Here is a 21,071-nt window from a genome sequence, read left to right on the forward strand (position 1 = left end):
TTCAGTAACTGTTTTTAAAATACAGTGCTGTTTCATCTGTGTTCCTCTTACTAGATGAGAGATCAAATATGCTTATCCATTGCTATAAAGGTACTGTGACAACACATACGTTAATAAAAAAATAAATTCACTCATCAATGACAGTCTCCAAATGTAACATGTGTTGCAAAAGATTGGTTACAATTTTGAGCAGTAGTATGAAATCCATAAATCTATATGCATACCTTATCATTTTATTAAATAAATGCACGTGTTTTCATGTTAAATGTATGTCTGATGAACAAAGGTACTTTAGATCAAGTTTGAATACTTCTGCAGCTGAAGGATTTTGCATTAAATACATTTCTTGAGTTTGGAGAATTCTCATTTTCCAATAATTTCAACATCCCAGTCCTATTTCTGCCTGCTCCTTGACTTAGAAACTGACAAAATACATTCTGGTGCATTCAAAAAACATTACTTTCTCAAAACGAAATCCAAAAACTATATTTAACTGACTTCATTGAATTGAACATTTACTTAATTAAGCTTTTACAGTAAACTGCAAACAGCACCTGGTATCAGTATATATGACGGTCAAGAACATAAGACCAAATGCCTGCCAGTGCTGAATCTGCAGGTATTTGACGTTTAACAATAGGTGTAGTGGCGAAAGCTGCCAGTTGCTATTGTTAGGCTGCGTTGTGTTTCAGAATCACAAGACCAGGGAATGGGCTTCTTATATATTATGGGGTGGCTATGGAACTGAAAAGAATTTGCTAAGGCCATTGGAAGTTTGCCAGAGCAAATGAATACCAATTTAAATAAAAAATAAAATAAGCTCATTCACTCTTTTAATAAAAAAGCCTAATATTCTGCTCCTGGCACAAGCTAAACTACCTTTAAATTTATGAAGTTAAAAATAATACCTTGCGTGAATCATTTAACTGGATATACATATATGCCACACATTTGTTCAACAGCTCTAAATTTCAACTTCGTAGTATTGATTGAGGTATTTTGTTTATATAGTTGCTTTTAATGTGTTACTCTTTGATACATTGTTAATACTGTGCTTTTTAGGGTCTTTTAATTTTTGAAAACAAAATAAATAGTGAGAATATAGTTGTAGATCAGCAGCTCTTAATATTCAAAAATAAGGTATTTATTTTTACCTGCAGGACACCACAGCTGTGTGTAAACCTCAGAGTTTCTTAAATTGAATTTTTGGAAATTATTTGTATTATAATTTAACTCAAGAACACGTTTGGACTATTTTGCTTCTTTGTTCTTGATTTAAAGCAGGCAGCAGCTGTGTGTTTCAGGGTCTAATGGGATTTTGGGGTTGTTTTCTCTCATGGCATTCTGTGCCAACATGCCATAAAAGCAGTGGAGAAGAGGGGTTATGGATGTGAATGTGTGTGTGTGTGAGTGTGCGTGTGTGCTGGCATTGGATGGAACTGGGGTAGTGTATGAAAAATTCATATCTTCTAGACTTTGCTTATTCATTAGATATGAACTTGTCTATTTGGCAAATTGCACATGGCTTCAGTAAGCTACTCCCTCTCTTTTTCTCTCTGTCTCTCTCTCTCTCTCTCTCACTAGTTCCCCCCAGCCCCCTCCTTTTTTGAAGCAATCGTATTGGCTGTCCAGAAGGCGTCTCTTTGCCAGATAGGTGGATCCTGCACACACTGGCAAAGGCACGGGCGATGGTTAGGGAACGAATGTGGAAGGAGAGAGAGAGAGAGAGAGAGAGAGAGAGAGAGAGAGGGAAGAGATAGTTGGAGAAAAAAAAGGGGGGAAAACGAGAAGAGGCACTCGGCTTTGCCAGCGGTCCTGCATGCTTTTCCAACAGTGATTTTGTCCTCTTCTTAGAACAATTTCCGATTTAAACCCCCCCCCTATTTCTAATAGACAGGCCGCAAGATCTAAGCAAATATCACTTGCTCGTTTGCCAAGGACTTTTTCTATTTTTATTTTGGACGCAGAAAGTGCTTTCCTCTTTTTTCTTCTCCCCCCCTAATTTTTGTTTTTAAAAACAATTTTGTGCACGAGCTGCACGCCTTTTCAATTTTTTCCTTCCCGCTTCTGCTACTGCTGTCAGAGCTCCGAAAAATCCCTCCGGTCTTTTTTTTTGTGGAAGAGACTAGGGTGTTTTTTGGTACTTATTATTTTTTACCCCATAAAACCAGTTACATTTTGTTGGAAAAGATTAAGAGGGATTTTTTAAATTATTTCTTTCTACAACCAACGTGCTGAATTTATGATGAAAGTACAAAATGGTAACTATTTAATTTTTTGGCTATTTTCATTGTTGCTTAAAAAGGAGTGAGTGGAATAATCTTCAAGTGAATATGCAATTGATATAAATGGCTGTGTTATGTATTTATATGCACTGTAGTACTCATGTATACATACGTTTGTATGTTGCGCATTTTTGCATGTGTACCTCTTGCTTCAAAAACTTCCTATCAAATTTGTCAGACGAATGTACTGGGAGGCATTATGTTTCTGCTTTGCCATACAGCATATGAGGTGATCAGGTTTTGAAGTTCACAGTGAGAATGGATTTTCTGGACTTTAGACCAATCCAGAGTTCAGCAAAGGTTTGTTTGTGTTATTTTTACAAAAAAATATAAAAACATAAAATCTGTATTGTTTTAAATTATGTTTTTTGTTAAGTATTACTTTAAATGATTTTTTTGGAACTTGTGTAATGCATTAAAAATTATTCATACTGCTGAACAATAAGGTATGATGTACGATGACCATTATTGTCAGCTTTACCATGACCCAAATAAATATGATGTCATGAAGGTGAGTGATGTTATGCCGCTGTGAAAGGATGTCACATCCATTTTTTCCAGTGATTTTTTTCCCCCAATATGAAAAGCAAGTATCTCACGTGATTTCCGAAAAGGTTGCCAAATGCTGCATTTTTGAACAAAAACAAAAGGGGATTATTGTAAGCTTTGATATATTTCATTCTTCCAATTTTTTTTTTTATACTTCAACATATAGCTCAGGAATGGAAATCAAAATTGTGCATTCAATCCATCTAAGGACAGTGATCAGACTGTGGGCAGCATAAATTAAGCAAGATGAAAAAACATATCATATGCATTTGTCTGGTATGACACCGAAATCTGACATTTATAAATTCATTTTCGTTCCGGTTTGTTGTGCAAAATGAAGGTGTCTGCTAGTAAAGGCATTATAGAAAATAAAGACTGATATGGCTAACATTTTTTGGTTTTATTTATGTGATTCTGGATACATAAGCATTAAAATATAATAAAATGTGTCACTTTAATTTTTTTCATCCCCCACCACCAGATTGTTGTATAACTTTTGTCTTTTTCTTTTCACTAGGATGAATTTCACCCTTTTATTGAAGCCTTGCTTCCCCATGTCCGTGCCTTCTCCTACACCTGGTTCAACTTGCAGGCCCGTAAACGCAAGTACTTCAAGAAGCACGAGAAGCGCATGTCAAAGGATGAAGAGAGGGCAGTCAAGGATGAACTTCTGGGTGAAAAACCTGAGATCAAGCAGAAATGGGCATCCCGTCTGTTGGCCAAGCTACGCAAGGACATCCGGCCAGAGTTCAGAGAGGATTTCGTGCTGACCATTACCGGCAAGAAGCCACCTTGCTGCGTCCTCTCCAACCCCGACCAGAAGGGAAAGATCCGACGCATTGACTGTCTTCGTCAGGCAGACAAGGTGTGGAGGCTGGATCTGGTGATGGTGATCCTCTTCAAGGGCAGTCCCCTCGAGAGCACAGATGGAGAGAGGCTAGTCAAGTCTCCACAGTGCTCCAACCCAGGGCTGTGCGTCCAGCCACACCACATTGGGGTGTCGGTTAAGGAACTGGACCTCTACTTAGCCTACTTCGTTCATTCACCAGGTAGGTCATGCATGCCACCCAACACACAAATACACAGAATTTTCTAATTACTACAAGTATCAATGTGTCCACTAATGAACCCAGGACCTAGTGGAATAGACATAACAAATATAAAGTCTCATTAGACTCTGTGGATTGTTTCACAAATATTTATTTATCTAAATTTTTAGTCTTCTTTATTAGTATCTTGCCTTATAATACATTCTGCAGCAATCAAATTATAAGGGGCAATGTGCTGACTTGTTTTAATGTTCTATTGGTTTGTACTGCACTTATTTGGAATTACATGAAATTAAGCCTTTATTGTAAAGTTACCCATTTAAAGATGAAACAACTATATACAAAAACGTTAGCCTTTTCGTGTATAATACCGTAAACAGCTGTAGATGGCTATTTCTAAATACTGGTTCCAATTTACTCTTACCAGTAAATGAATTATAAGAACTATATTGTCTATAGTACAGTAGAAATCTTATAATTTTCAATATAAAAGGCACTATACAACGTAATGACTCAATGACTTACATGCTTTGATTCAGCCTTTAACAAAAAGATAATAATAATTCAAAGCAGTGTAAAATTAAACTTACATCATATATAAATGGAGTGACATGTTTTAAAAAACTTAAAAGGTATACACTGGATTACTGCTTTTGTTCCTGACTTCTTCATTTGATGAGGAAAAGACCTGGCACATCCCCAGGTCACAGTGAGCCAAAATATTAAACCATGTAAGTTCTGATAGTCTAGACATATTTGAAAATACATTTTGAAAGAGCATATTAAAACAAATTATGTTATAAGATGGGTTGCATTTGAGAAATATTAAAGAATGAGGTGGCTTACTCTACATAGAATTGGCATCAGTCATTTAGCTTCTCTGCAATTCTAGACTCGTATATAATTTTTTTAAATCTGTCATGTGTGTGTTGTTTCCGCGTAGCTGTGGTATTCATTTATAAGCATTGCCTTTGGCATTATTGGTACATCCAACACCTATGAACCACAAAATGAAAGCACTTTTTTTCTAAAGAAACCAAAAAAGGACAGTCATTTGATAAAAAAAAAAATTGCAAACAATCCCAGCTGCAGGTCTTACAGTAACTCTGTACAGACTTGCAGACAATGTAACATTTAATGCCTTTGTAGAGATTTTTTTTTATTTGCTGGTACAGTCCTTTGCTGGTGTGTTCACTGTAAGTGTAGTAGCCAAGACTAAATACTCATTTTACCTTTGTATCTATACACAAATGCTCTAAAGATTCCAAGATCTAGATCTAATAAAACTGGTATTTTTATTGTGATTTTTATTTTAATTAAAGCTAGTATCTGCACTAAAGGGGCAGAAATAAAAGCTTTTCTTCTTTTAGTTATTGTAGGTAGTTGTGGATTAAGAATGCAACACTGATGCAGTTTTGTGTCTACAAAGATGAAAGTCAGAAATGGACGGTGATCCTATAGTTCAGCTACTTTTTATGGACACACTGTTGCTTCTGATTTAAGCTATTAACTAGGAGCCTTTAATCAAACTGATTTTGAGGTGTACTGGAATGTGTTATAGTATCAAAATGAGCTGCGACTTGGCTGCGTTCTTAATAGGAGTGTACAGGTAGAGCAGCACACAAGGCTTTCACATGTACCTTCAGTTACATTCCCAGACAAATGGCCAGGCAGACCTGTTTATTTCAACCATCTAAAGGTGAAATATTTGCAAGGAAGGCTAATTTTCAAAAAAAAATATATTAGTCAGTCTGTCACTTCAAACCTGAATGTATAAAAAGATTTTATTTACTTCAAAGATTTCAATGAACACGTGTGGGTTTTGTTTCATTATTAATAAATGATTATATAAAAGTAATTTGCACATGTTATTATTATTCTTCACTAAAAATATAAATGTATTTGCATAATAATATACATTTTATATCCTTTCACTGTCTATTTACATCTAAATTTAGCACAGACACCAATGCAGTGAGTAGTTATTCAAATGAAAACTGATTTTGTTCAGTTTGCCATTATTACAAAAAGAATATGTATTTAAAATAAAAAGGCATTTGCTGTTTTATACTGGCATGTTTGCCTTTTTTTCATATAAACACATATTTCTTTCATGGTTTAAACACTCTGAAATTGTATTCTTTGGTGATGCAATATAATAAAGTAGTAGTTTGCTTGACTGAAAAAAATAATTAGCTCACAGTATTCCAATTTTACTTTCTTAAATAAGTTTAATTCTACAATGAGGAGACCCACATATAGAAGTGGCAAGCATTTGGTTTGTTTTTGGTATTGAATGTATGTATTTTAGACCCTTTCTGAATGATGCGAGTTTTGGTGATTTGATTTTGGCTTTTTATTAAAAGCTGGAAAAAGTTTACAATATGTTATTAAATTAAAATTATGTATTTGTGCAACCACACAACCTCTTGCATCTGCTTATCAACTTACACGTGTGTGGCCTTGGAATAAAAAGTATATAAATAAGAAAAGAACGCACCATATAATTTAACAGAAACATACCGTACTTGTTTTGGTTTTTTTTAGCAATATATCTTACATTTATATGTACAGCTCAATATAAACCACACTTGCAGTGGTGTTTAATTGGTTTTAGCCATCTTAACATTACTGAATAAAATAACATTAGTTTGAGGCTAATTCTTAAAGCTACCTTTGATGTTTTAAATTAAACAGTGAAACATTTATTTTGTTGCAGTTTTATAAGCATGAGAGTACTACTTAGTAAAATTATTCCAACATTGTGTTTCTCTAAAGAAAAAATAAATAATGGACATATGTTTTGCATTAATAGCAAGGACAGATACTTATGCACGGAATAATATTAGATAACTGACTGTAAGTGATCTTCAACAATCTTTGTATGCTTATTTTCTTTTTAGGTGTACTCTAAAATAAAAAAAAACAATCTTGAAATTTTTATTGTTTGCTGGGCATGTAAAAAGGCCCCTTAAAGTATTTTCTTCCATTTGTAAAAACAGATACACAAACTGAACCATAAAATGTGCCTTTGCTTTGTAAATAATCTAAATGTACCTCTGACAAATAATATGTTCCACTGAGTTTGTATGTATGTATGTATCCAATATGCATAATGGAATGAAAGCAGTGTACATACTGGAAAGCATTGCATTGGGTGTTATTGTGTTACTGAGAGAAATTTTAACAAAAGCATCCTTCACCCTGGTATCTGCAAAGTTGAGTGAGTGATTCAGTGTCCCAAAGTTGATTTTTTTTATGTCTCAAATTTCCAAGGGTGTAAAAAAATGTGAAAGTTTGTGTACAATATGCAATAGATACGTCTGTGTAATGGGCAACAGACATTACTAAGACAAAAAGGGAAGTATAGTATCCAACAATAAAAATAAATATTTCCCAGTAAGCTTCAACAATATCATTTTAAATTCTAGCACAAAAAGGTGTAAACATGCATGCTTTTTCAGATGTTCTAAGACATACGTACAAAGTAAGACTATTTCCGAAGACTCCTCTTATCACAGCGTGGAGCTGTTTCCTTTAATTTTGTGAGTAATATAGATGTTACTTACATCTTTGAGTAAAGTCATTTTCTTTAACTGTTTGTATATATGTAGTAAAAGTAAAATATTTTAATTGATTGAAAGGTGTATATAGCTAAAACATTTTGATAAAGATGTACACAGAAAAATAATTTCTAAAAGGATTTTGAAGCAAGCATGATGAACTGAGCAAGAGTAAAGTAGAAATTTAGTTTTTAGTCCAATATATCTTATGCATCTTGCTTAAAATGTTTTTTGCTTAATAGGTTTAGTGGAAAATTTTCGTGTGACCACACCACATATGTGCACACACACACGCACACACAGACGGACAGGGGGTGGAGAGAGTGGGAGCTTCTTTAAGAGGTTGATTAGGTGTGAACTCTGCCAGTAGCATGCTGGAAAGTGCCACAGATCTGTACTGCACAAGGCATAATCTCCCAAAAAACTGAGATTAACAGTGCTAGGTCTCTTCGCCATTTGTGTCATATATTTTTTTTACAATTTATTATCGCTGGCTATAATGGATGGATTCGCATACTTTTTCTTTTTTAAGGAACAATAATAAAAAGGAGCAATAAACTGATTGGCAGCTGTTGGCACTCATGCTTGCAGCTTTGCATAAAATCTGCCGGTTTTAAGAATGACTTGGCAACCTTGCCAACATTGTCTCCTAGCTGTTTGGGCTTGATTCCTCCTGAATCTCTCTATACATGTATTTGCTTATGGGGGTTTAGGGGCTTAAAATAAACAAATATTCCTGCAATTGCTCAACATGCAAAAAATGGAATGACTCTGATATTTTTTGTTTATGGATCAAAGCAAAATTTTATTTTAAAGGCTTGCTGCTTTCAACAACCCTTAACCCTTTCCACCTGTCAAGCTAACCAGTTAATGAGTCGACATTGTTTGACGGTTATAGCAAGCAAATGATAATGCAGAAAACTAAAAATAAAAGGTATACATACCAAAAATTATACTTAAGAACATAGCAAACATTCATGCAGCACATTGCAAGTTAAACAAAATTAAAGCAAATCATGCTTATCTTTACATTTGTGGCATATGTTTTATTATTATTATTATCATTATTATTATTATTAGCATTATTATATACTTTTGTGGGTTAATGGACTAATTTGATGACATATAGTCTTTTAAATGTAATCAGTTTATTAAGTCTCTGTTTACAGTTTAACTTAGAGAGGGTACTCCAACAAAGATATTGAGAACATAATATTCTGAATCCCATTTAATCCAGAAATAGGTAAGTTAATGTTATAAGCATATATCCAGACTGGCACCGGTTATGCGCTGAAGGGTGAGGAGCTGGTAAAAAAAAAACACACAAAAGCCTTCACTTAACATTGGGCCAGTAATTTAAAAACTAAGCACCTGTCCAATTCACAACTTTCTCTAAAAGCTATAATCTGTAAAATGTTTTAAACAGTTCTTTACAGAAGCTGTTAATAAATTCTTACCAGTTGTATACAATTACTATACTCAGATATATAACGTGTTTTGAGTCTACATATGTATAGTGCATATACTGTACATAAATATACACACATAGTCACACATGTACAAAATAAAAAGTGTCACAATAATTTGCACAAATTTCAATAAATGTGCCCACAAGCTAAATTTACAGGCTTTTTTCTTAATTATAATGTGTTTTACATGAAATTTTTATAAAAATTGTATGTTTGTTGAATAAAGCTTTAGCGTTAATTGAAAATATTTAAAAATCATGTTTATATTTCTGATATATCCTGTACAAATTATAAATAAACATAATTTCTATACAGGAGACATTTAAAAATTTTTCAGGTGTTTTCTCAAATGTGTCAAACATTGACAAGCTGCTGCCCATGCTAGAATTTCATAGCCTACATTACATGTCAGTTTTTAGAGGCTTTTAATCTTCCCATCCTTTTGGTCACCATAACCACATTTTAAACTTGACCACAATTTGGATGGTGGCACTAGCTTTTTGAGAATAAAGTAAATTCAGGCAGTTGTTATTTATTGTGTGTCTCTCGATTTTATAATTAATTCACTAGTGGACTATTATAAAGGGAGAAGGGAGAAATTATGAAGAGCAATTCCAAAAGAACACAATACATTTGTGTCACAAACTTTTTTTTTAGCACTTGCATTTGGATGTTTTATTATATGTGTACATGTTTAACAATATAATAAATGTACTTATTACTATTAAACACACCTTGAATACATTTTCAGATTAATGGTACGTGAATTTCAGATTTCTGCTGTTCATGCATTAAAAGAACTGAGGTTTAGTGTAATTTAGTGATTAAACTGAAAGCTTTCCTGTAATACACTTTGATGTATAGTAAGTAAAGGTTGTGTAGGGTTAAAAGTCAAATTCACTGTTATTCTTTCTGTCTGTCATTTACATACAAATGCTCAAAATATGCGAATATAATAAATATTTATACAGTAACTTGACAAGTCTTTGTATATATGCACATCACCAATGAGATAAAACATAAAAAGGTGAAACTTCAAAAAAAAAAATGGTAGCATACAAATAATATATACCATTATTATGTAAAATTTACAAATGGATATACAGTATCATACAAAAAATCTCTTTTACCAATTTTAATCTCATTTAAAAAAAATATAAAATTCTGTTTAGAGGCACTGCATTAAGGACTCACACCTGAATCAAAGACAAAACATTCTCAGCACAAAATCCCTGAGGTCATCTTAGGGCAGACATCTCATTTATCCTCAGTTTATGTGTGTGTAAAGCATGCATCTGTTTTGAGTAAGAGGATTGCAGGCATCCCTGCTTTACTGTGAGGATGCATGAGTGCAGGTGTGTGAGCATATGAGTGTTTGTGTGGGAGTATGTGTAGGGTAGCATGTGGGTGTAGGTGTGTGTCAATGGACATTTATGTAAAAGTGTGTACTTTTGTATGTGTCTGTCTTTTGGTTTAATTTGTGGTGGAATTATAGACACATCTCTGTAAACTTCATACCTGTTCTTTGTGTATGTATATAGAGTTTTTATCCGTGGTCTTTAGAATGTTTCATCTGCATTGCTTTAGGTACTATGTAGCATATCCACCAAAAACAGTGCTTAAAATTTCAAGTGGAAAGTAGAAAAATAACCAATATATAGGTCCAGAAATGTTGGGTTTATGCACTGTTTGTATGAGGATGGTTTTAATTTAGTTCAGAAAACAATGGGATGGAAGGTGTGTAGATATGTTTTAAATGCACCTGCAAAATACATCCTTACCTGAGTTGAATGTACTAGTCATCTTGCCCTTTCATGAATCAACTACACATAGACAAAGAGACAGTGAATGGTAAAAGCATCCTAATATATAAAAAACATCTGGTAAGAATCTGATTTGTGGACAATAACTGGAAATAAAGCTTCTTTCTGATTTTCAGGTAAAACCCATGGGCTGTGAATTACAAGGCTAATGTTCTAATTTAAGAGGCATGAAGATGCCTGATGAAATTATTTCACAATTAAATATTTTCCAGAAAAATATGAAAAGGAGATATAGAAGATCTTGGTCAATTTTACCCTGTCCCTGTTCAGCAATTTATTTTGCTCATTCCATACCTATCAGTATAGTTGGGCTCAAACTGAATTAAAACATTGTGAATACGTAATTTTTCATGTTAAGCACTGCTTATATATAACAAAAATGTAAACAAGAAAAACATTTCAAACCTCAATGCGATTCAGTCTGGTGGAATAAGCCATCGACATCACAATCTATTTTCTTGTGGGCACTCCTATATCTCACTCGGAGAATATGGGGCTAAAAAAATATTTCATTATTGTAGGCATACTCATATTGTGATATTAAGCAACTCCTGTCATCTAGCTCATTATACTGCCTTGAGAGCTACACTGTTTATACACTAAAATGGCTTATGCAATGCAGAAGGAAGCAGTGAAGCAGAACAAAATGTTGAAAAACCAATATATGATATGAAATTCCAATCAACCAAAAACAGACTTCTCCAGGAACTGACAGCAAGACATGACAAATAGCACTCCTGCGTATTTCACATTGTTAATTTTTAATTTTTACAGTGTGCTGTTAAAGTAACTCATTATTTGCTTGAAAATTACAAATTAAATCAAACAACACTAACAAAAAAGCAATACACCAATTGGCAGCTGTAAGTACCCTTGCCCACAGCTTTGCGCAAGATCTGCCAGCTCTGAGCCTAACTGCTGTTGGTGCCAACATGGTGCAATAGCTAGGAAGCTTTGTTAACATATCTGTCTAGAAGCAGCATCAGCAAGCACATGTGGAGAAGTGTTCACAGATACACTGGTGGTTTATTGTTACAACACACTTTAGCTGCACAATAGCAGAAATTTACCCAGGGTTTGAGAATTTGCAGCAAATCTATACAAACAAAATAGCAGTTAAATTTGACAGTACATTTTGTTAAAATGTTCTCTTGTATTTTGCTTGTGTATGCACACACACATATGTATACTTGAACATATACTATTTATTTATTTTATATATATATATATATATATATATATATATATATATATATATATATATATATATATATATATATATATATACTCACACACACACATTTTATGGTACCATATGTGAATATGGTAAAAATTACATTTACATATACAAAAATCAGATACATTTGAAAATTTGATACATTGTGTTGTTAACTTTTTTTTTTCAGCAGAGATTTTTCACTTTTTTCATATATGAAGTTAAAGTGTGTATTTAACAAATAAGGTGCTCTTTAGTGGATTTCAATTTGCACACATATAGAATTTCCCATTTCAAATGCATATTTTACAACTAATAGATTGCTTATTTAAATGAAAATAAGTATGCACATTCTATTTAACCTCACCAAAGCAAATGTTTCTTTGTAAAACTGGCATACTATGCGGTACTATGTTCTAATTACAATTAATGTGAAATGTACCTGATGCATTCACATTCATTTTCTAATTTTTTCTACATTTACATTTTGTTTCTATGACTGTGTTATTTATTTACAACACTAAACAAAAGATGAGTATTTCTTTCATATTACATTTTTTGTTACCTAATATTTTAACCTGTCTTTTCAATTTATATTAATCTATAGTAAGAATTAAATTCTAATGAGTTTGACATTTCTAAAATAGGCCTGTTTACTAATTAAATTAAACAGAAATATCTAACTACATAATGGTCTATCTAAATGTGTTTTCTTAATGAATTTTAAAGTTATTTAAAAAGATAGCTCTAACGAGAATTACAATATTAAAATCTGACACATATTTCAAATACATTTCTCTGGCTATCAGTTTAAATTAAAACTTGACAGAATACCCGTTTGATTGTGTTATTTAAACATGCAACTTTATAATTTCTTAGAATTATTACACATGCAGATATTAATTTTAAAGAAAAATGTGTAGCATTTGACCAGATAATAAAAGTGTCTATGTGCTTCTCTGCTTGGTTAATTATCCCTTTCATAATGTGAACAGAAATCGAGCAAACCTGTTCACATGAAACATACACAAAAATACTGAATTCAGTTCCTCTTCATATAATTAAACTAAACATTTTAAACTGATACAAAATATTTTCGGCAACCATTTCTTAGAAAACAGAATTTTTTACAATCTAAATATCAGTTAAATACATTTGCTAAAAGAGATGAATAACATTTATTAAGATTTGTGACTTATTTCTCAAAATATTAAGATGAACTTAATACACAAGACAGAACTGTGTCCAGATAAAAGATGAAGTTTCAGATTTTAATTGAATTATGTGGCTCTACCATGACAAAAAAAGGGCAATATCATATGGCAGAAGAAACATCACATTGTCTGGTTTGTCTCTCTCAGTCAAGTAAAAGTGTGCAGTTTTGCAGTTTATGGTAATTAAATAATGTTACATTTTATTTAGCAGTGTTAATATATCTGAGGCATTGCATGCAATAGTAACACCTGAGATTGGTATCTAATTAGAACCGTGTATAACTTCTAGTGCATCCCACTGTAATTCTCAGCTTTTGTCTGAATGATTATTATGAATTTCTCTTCCTTGACATAAATTTACTATGATATTTTTTCTGCTTACCATTTCTTTTCACTGAAGGAAACTGCCAGTACTACTAATGAAAAGATAGCTACCTTTTCTTAAATGTTATAGAGCTAAGGGGAATGCGCAGTTTCTTTGGATTTTAGGCCTGATTGTCTGGTGGTCTGGCTGAACTTTGTGTAAACAGAGATGTTCTTTTTTCCTTAAGGGGCTGTCTTTCATCTATTGTGGAAAGTTACAAGAAAACAAGCCTGGAACTCTGTCAATGTGATAATGTTTTCAATGCATTTGTTATATATCTTCAGAAATTGGAACATATGTACATCTACTGTGATCATTTTTCGCCTCAATCGCAAAGCACGTCTTTAGCAACAGACTGAAAGTGGGCGGTGAGATTCGTTTTCTTCATGCCTACAGTGAAGTGAGCCTCATAAAAAAAAAAAAGGGGACACAGCACTAGTACAGCACACAGAACGATAAAATACACAGTAGCGTAATGAAGATCCTTATCTCAGTAAAATCTGTTATTGATTTGAAAGAAAATTTTCAAAATTGACCCCCTGCTGAGGCGAAAGGCATTGTGTGAATAGCAGATTTAACCCCTCAACTAACAATCTGTCTTAAAAGCAGTCTTCCGAGGGCACCCAACAAACATCAGGGTGTCCATTCCCATCCCCACACTGCTTGGATAGTTGAGGGGCCATGTGTCCTAAAATGGGGAGCAGCTGCAGCTTTTCAGTCAGGGTGCCAAATTGTTTTCAGTTATTATTAAAAGTTGTGCTTCAATGAATTAAAAACAGCACAAGACAATCAGAACAGGAAGTAACAGCAGCCATTCATTTGCACATGCAGGCATGTGTACTGAAAAAAATCACAGCAAGATAGCAGTTTTGAATGAATACATATAAAGAAACTTGAAGATTTTTGTTTAGAAAAAAAATACCTGAATCCAAAGGAGTTGTTCAGGGCATACAGCAATAATAACTAGTGACTGTCCTTCTGAATTAAGAATGAACACAGGTTGCTTGGAGGAAGTTGAACCCATTCTTATTAGTTTAAAATGTAACTAAGGGCAATTCAAAAATAATTCTATATTCAACATACGCTTCTGTTTCATGTTGCTTTAAAATTACTTTTATAATTGCCTGCTTACCAAGATTGTTACCTCCCAGAATGTGTACAAATAAGCCTGCCACATGGCTGATTGCAATATCTCAGTCTGTTTGTTCACTTCATTAATTCAGTCATCCATTTGCTTGCACTTATGTACTTTCACATGTGGCGCCTAAAAACAGTTGGGAAGTACAAACTCTTAGCTTTTCTTGAAACATAACTAAAAGATTCAAAGGGTCAATTAAAGAATAATGGGGCAAGCAATTTGACAGTCTGCACCTGCACTTAACTTTTTCTATTTCTTATAACATTAAATATCTGCAAAATGCTGCATGTTTCTTCAGGACAGACAACATGCTGCAATGTTCTCCCTTTAATTCAGAATTCAGAAAATACCCAAAGCCGACCTTGCTGAACGTGACACATTATATCTAGCGTCTAGAGTAATGTCATCATTTTTGGAAATGAAGGCGCACATTTCCAAATCACATTTTCCAATCGCTGTCTATGAGATGAGACTTTTGTAATGAATAAGGCAAACACTGATTTTTTTTTAATTAGTTTGAAACTTTTCTTCTGTTAAAATTGAGACATATTTTATCCATGTATTTGTTTTCTAATAAAATGACCAATATAATTAATTTGTGTAAAATGTAAATTATAGTAATATAGTTTATGAATTTGTCACTGACTAAATGTAAAGACTAGGAATATAAACATCAATATAGCCAACATCTAAAACCCACATGTTCCATCCATTTTACATTTTTATGGATTTCAGAATTGAGTATAATTATATTTAGTCCCTTTACAAACAGATCCCTTTGTTGTTTGCAGTGTCCTGTGTATTGCTAACTTAGAAAACACAAATGGATTGTTCATTTACAGTACATTCACTTTTTCACATTTTATGTCGCAGCTGTATGCTAAAATCATTTCAATTTATTTATCCCTACATAATGCAACACTCGACACCCAAGAATGACAAAGCAAAGACAAAATTTAAAAACTTTTTGCAAATTTATTATAAATAAAATAAAAACTGAAATATCACATTGACATGATTATTCAGACCCTTTCCTCGATACTTGGTTGAAGCATCTTTGTCAGCGATTATAACCCGGAGTCTTCCTGGGTCTGATGTGACAAGCCTTGCACACCTGGATTTGGGGATTTTCTGCCATTCTTCTCTGCAACTTTCCTACAGACATAATGCTTAGAATTGAGGCCAAACAGTTCAATTTTGATTTCCTACAGTCCGAGAGTCCCTTAGGTGACCTTTTGCAAACTCCAAGTGGGCTTTCATGTCTCTTTTACTGAGGCGATGCTTCCATCTGGCCACCTTTGTTATAAAACTCAGATTGGTGGAGTGTTGCAGTGATGATTGTTCTTCTGGAAGTTTTTTCCCTCTGCACTTTGGTTCTCTGGAGCTCAGCCAGAGTGACCAATGGGTTCTTTATCATCTCTCTTACCAAGACCAAGACTTAGCTCAATCTCCCCTGATTGCTTGGTTTGGCCAGGTGGTCAGCTCTAGGAAGTGTTTATTACAAACTTCTATTTAAGAACTGTTGAGGTTACTGAGTTCTTGGAAACCTTCAATGCTGCAGACATTTTTCTGTAACTTTTCCCAAATCCTTGCCTCAACATAATCCTGTCTCTGAGCTCTGTAGGCAATTCCTCATGACTTGGTTTTTGCTCATCTTTGGGACCTTCTATAGACAGGTGTTGGCCTTTCCTTTTCAGATCCAATTAATGAAACTGACCACAGGTAGACTCTAAAAAGGTGTAGAAACATCTCAATGATGATCAACAGAATGGGATTCATCTGAACCAAGTTTCACATGACATATCAAAGGGTAACAATACTTGTGTCAATATGATATTTAAGTTTTGTTTTTTTAATAAATTTGCAAAAATTTCTAAAATTCTGTTTTCACATTGTGATTCAGGTTATTCAGTGTTGCTTGATGTGTGAAAAAATTAAACAATCTTAGCATGAAGCTGCAAAATAGTAAAACGTGGAAAGATGATGAGGTCAGAATGCTTTCTGAATGCAATGCACATTGATTATTTACAAATATTCACTACATCTCCTTCAGTTCTCTTTCTAAGCTTAACAGCATTAGCTTTAAGGCAAAACAACATTTAAATGACTGTAGGTGCTAGTCCATATCAGTGCACAAATGATTATACCTAATACTTATATAACAAGCCAAAGTGTAAAATGTGGTGTATGAGATGAAGGTGGAGTACCCAGAGAAAAGTACTTATTTGTCTGAGATTCTGACCCAGGACTCCAAAGAAGTAAATTAGACACACTAACCAGAACACAAAACACAAAAAGGTTGTTAAGATGAAAGAAAAAAATCACTTTGCTGTCCCAATATAAGCGAGAGTATTTTTCAGTTTCTTTGTTACACCTTGCCTGATAAAGGGGCCTTAGCTGCCTTGAAAGCTTGCATTTGTAATCTATTTAGTTAGCCAATAAAAGGTGTCATTTCACCCTACTTTCTCCAGAACACTTACTGAAAGTATCAATTATAGGGCTTTTTTTATAACTGATCATTCCTGTCAATAGTGTCTATTCAAGGGTGTCTGTTTTAATTATCTCAACCATTTCCAGGTTTTTGTTTGATAAGACTAGTGCAGCCATAAAGTACTTAAATATTAAGTTTTTGAGAAAGAACTACCAATGAAAGTTTTTTAATTAAGCATTCATAACAGGTAAAATTAAGAAAAATATCCAAGTACTTATAGATAAATGCTTTTATCAAGTGACCATACAAAGTCTGTTGTCAATGATAAAAAAGTGTCTGATTTGTAAATTCCTGCTGGTTTAAAATGCTTTGTGTTACTGGTTGGAGGAAGACGACATAGTCTGTTGAGTAATGATTTCCTACCGTAATTCATTGACTATATAGTTTGCTGTTTTAACATTTATAACATTTCATGTGTAGGCAGTTGGGTTCTGTCACATCTTACAAAATATTTTATTAGGCAGGATTTCCTATAGATCAAATGCATCTATTACAATACATGCAAAGACAGCAAACATCCTGCAAAACACAGAAATAAAGATATTGACACTGCTCCTTCAACACTGTGATTGGGCTTGTTATAACTATGGTCTTGTGCTCAGTTGGGCTGAAGAGAGATAAGTGTTTAAATCAGGAGTCAGAACCTTTGGTCTTGTTTTTCTTATTTTTCTTACTTTTTAAAATATTTTGGTGTTTTGGTCAGCATCTCTGAAATATAAGCTTAAGAGAGAAGTGCAATTTTTTCGTTTCTGAGCTGCTGTCAGGGCTGCTGAGCCGCTGATTTGATACGCATGTCAATTCAAAAAGAAGATTCAACGGGATCTTGAAATATGTGCTGTGTGTAAAGAAGGGTCTTCCTGCAGTGGAGTGCTTTCCATATGTTTTTGTCACAAAAATCTTCTTGGCTGTCAGATTACAAACAGAGCTCAGTTGGGGCCATTTACCCTTCTTGCCCTTTCTTTTCAGAGTTCATTGCTATTTATTTGTCATGCATTTAGTATATAGAATTAATTAATTACACAACTCTGATTTTTCATAGTGATATCCTTCCACGTCACTGTTTGGTTTCACTTATAAGAGATGTTACTTTGATTCACTATTTCTCCTGTGCTTGAAAAATTAAAGACACTGAATGCAGGATTTCATTGTCCATGTCACCTTTAATCAGTAGTTATCTACCTGTTTCCTGAAACACTTTCTTATGAGTAGATAAACTGCAAGTAGAAATCACCACTGGTAAACACTAGACAGAATGTCAGTCACTTGTATAGGCTGCTTAAACACATTCTGCTGTCAATCAAAATAATGTACATGGAAGCAGTGTGCAAACAGTTGATTGGTAAAAATAAAAACATTTTGCAGGTTTGATGAGAAAAGGCATATGACTTGAATTTTGTCAGGTTTTATTTTCTAAAATGAAGTCAGTGAGAATATATTAATAACAATGGTGTGCAGAGCCATACATAAGCGCCACTATACATTGTAGGCACTAGTGCTGTACACTAAGCATTCCTAAGAAGCAAGTAGCTTACCTTATGCTACATTGGTGAAATTGACATGTGCTGATCAATTTTCTTAATGTGTCACACAAACATGTACTATATCAGAGTTTTTTAAACTATGAGTCACGGGTTGCTGCTGGTGGGTGGTCTCAAGGCAATGTTGTATTTAATGTGAAAGGATCCACATACGGTTTGCGAAGTGGGTTGATAAAGAAATCAACACTGCTCTGTCGGCCTTTCCCAAGCCATCAACCCAGATGACTGGTGGCGAGGAGAACACTCTGGCAATCATCACAGAATGAGTCTCACAGACACTAAAAAGGGCAAGATTGGGTTGCGACAAAAACTAATTTTAAGAAACCCTGTACTGTATAATAAAACACTAAGGTTTTATGTGTTCCTCCAAGCAATCTGATTGATCAGTTTTACTTTGGTGATGTAATCAGAAAGGAAGTGCAAGTCAGAGAGACACAAGTATGAGTAAAGCTGTAGTAGACACGAGAGTTACCTTTAAAGATGAAAAATTATAAAAGCAAACAGGAGGCAAGCAAGGTGCCTCAAAATGACAGTCTAAAAAGCAGACTTTATGAGAACGTGCTTGAGAAAGGGAGGACCAGTCAAAAGAGGTTCATATACACAAGGACGCGGAGATAAAACACTAAGGTAAAGAGATATCAAATATTTATTCCACTAATGTAGCTAGTTTTATATTGTTAAGACATTTATCAAATAAAATAAACTAGTTGATAATTGCTGCACATTATTATTTACTTTGCATATGGAGGGACTTTCTTAACTTGGATGCCACTCATGTACATCTAGTTATAGGAGTGTCCAAAGCAGTACTTTGGGTAAAACAACAGTTAAAAAAACACTATGGAAGTAATGAATGAAGCTGGTAGAGCTGCTAATCTGATATGTTACTACAATAAGTTAATTCATTTCTCTCCTGACACACAGAAACTATGTCATTGCTAGAAGAAAAAAATAAGTTTATGCTGTGACCACGTTTTTCCATTGTATCTGTTGATGCATTTATAAATATATACAATGTCCTAAATATCTGTACCAACTTTCATCCAGTATACACACATGACAAATGTCAAAGTTTTTCCCAGCAGTAAATAGTGCAAGGCAGAAACCAACACTACATGTGACACCACTCTATCACAGGGCACAGTCACACACACTCATCCATCCATATAAACATCAGCCACTTCTAATTTTCACTTTTAACACTATATAGATGCTTCATTGGAAAGATGTTAAAATATTTGTTTTAAGAGAATAGAACACTCTTAATCAAGACTATTTGAACACCAATGTATCGCAAATGTGACATGTAAAATTAATATTCCTGGTCATTGTTTTATTCAGGCTTGTAGGATAAAAAATGGTGAAAATCATGACAGACTATGCTCTTCTCCCTTTACTAATTTCTAGATTATTGCAAACAAGGTATAATTTTATGCCACTGTCACTTTATAGGTCACTCCATAGCCACAAAGTAGTAAGGATACATTTACAAGTCAGGAAACAGTCAAGAATTCAGAAACTGGGAATTTACCTTTTTTTCACTACAACAATGTGATTTTGTTACACAGGTGGCCCACAGCAGGAAGTTCTTTTGTTTGGATAGGCTAACAAGGTAATATCTTATCAAAAAAATTAGAAAAAATGAAACATTTCCAAACAGACATGCATTTTACGACCACTGATAAAAGCAGGAAATGTATACCTGATACAAATGAGGCTGCTGAGATTTATAAAAGAGCTGCACACTTGAGACAGGTGTTGATGTAACAATCATGTGTGATCTACAGGCCTTCTTTTAAACAGATTTTATCTTGTCTGATCTAGAAGACAAAACAGAAATAATTTCAACTGGAATTTTTTGGGTGCCTGTAGCAATTATATTGACATTTCTGCCATGTTGTTTAGTAATTCTTGGTGATGCTTGTTTTTTTCCTATGAGAGGGGGTCAAGTCTTGGACTGGACCGCACAGTAATCCAGATAAACACAATGGAGGAGTTTGCACATGCTCATTAGGATGACAATGTGCTATCTTGGCTAGCAATGACACAATTCTTGCATAAAGTACCCGACAGTAAAAATTATTTGAGGCTTCAAAAGATTTAGTATAATGGTCTGTGCTGATCAGGATTTTTTTTTAATTAAAGAATCCTGAATATGCTTTAAGACAGGACAGTGCTTGTTATGAAACAAACTGGAGAAGGAATGACGGATAAGTAAGGGATTTCTCTTAGAATGGGTATGTAATATTTCTGGTTTAAAGACTAATGAATTAACCATGGAAACCATACATTTACAGGTTCACATCTTCATTCTTAGGTAATACTTAAGAAGAACTTCAGTTTTAATAGGCTGCACCTTTGTAAACTATACT

The 21,071-nt window shown here is 33.8% G+C and overlaps 1 protein-coding gene across 9 annotated transcripts in view; it reads left to right on the plus strand.

Annotated features, from left to right (window-relative positions):
* Positions 1–21,071, plus strand: part of LOC120541180 (nuclear factor 1 X-type-like) — a 255,393-nt gene that overhangs the window by 65,007 nt on the left and 169,315 nt on the right. For 2 of the 9 annotated variants that reach the window (XM_039772574.1, XM_039772575.1), the window contains exon 2: positions 3,352–3,883. In XM_039772574.1, coding sequence (XP_039628508.1) covers positions 3,352–3,883 — 532 coding nt within the window. Of the gene's footprint in view, positions 1–1,869; positions 2,262–2,525; positions 2,586–3,351; positions 3,884–21,071 lie in introns of those variants that run through there. The other 7 variants (XM_039772576.1, XM_039772580.1, XM_039772582.1 and 4 more) reach the window with 7 other exon arrangements.

Source organism: Polypterus senegalus, chromosome 12 (genome assembly GCF_016835505.1).
Source record: "Polypterus senegalus isolate Bchr_013 chromosome 12, ASM1683550v1, whole genome shotgun sequence".
NCBI classification, from domain to species: Eukaryota; Metazoa; Chordata; class Cladistia; order Polypteriformes; family Polypteridae; genus Polypterus; species Polypterus senegalus.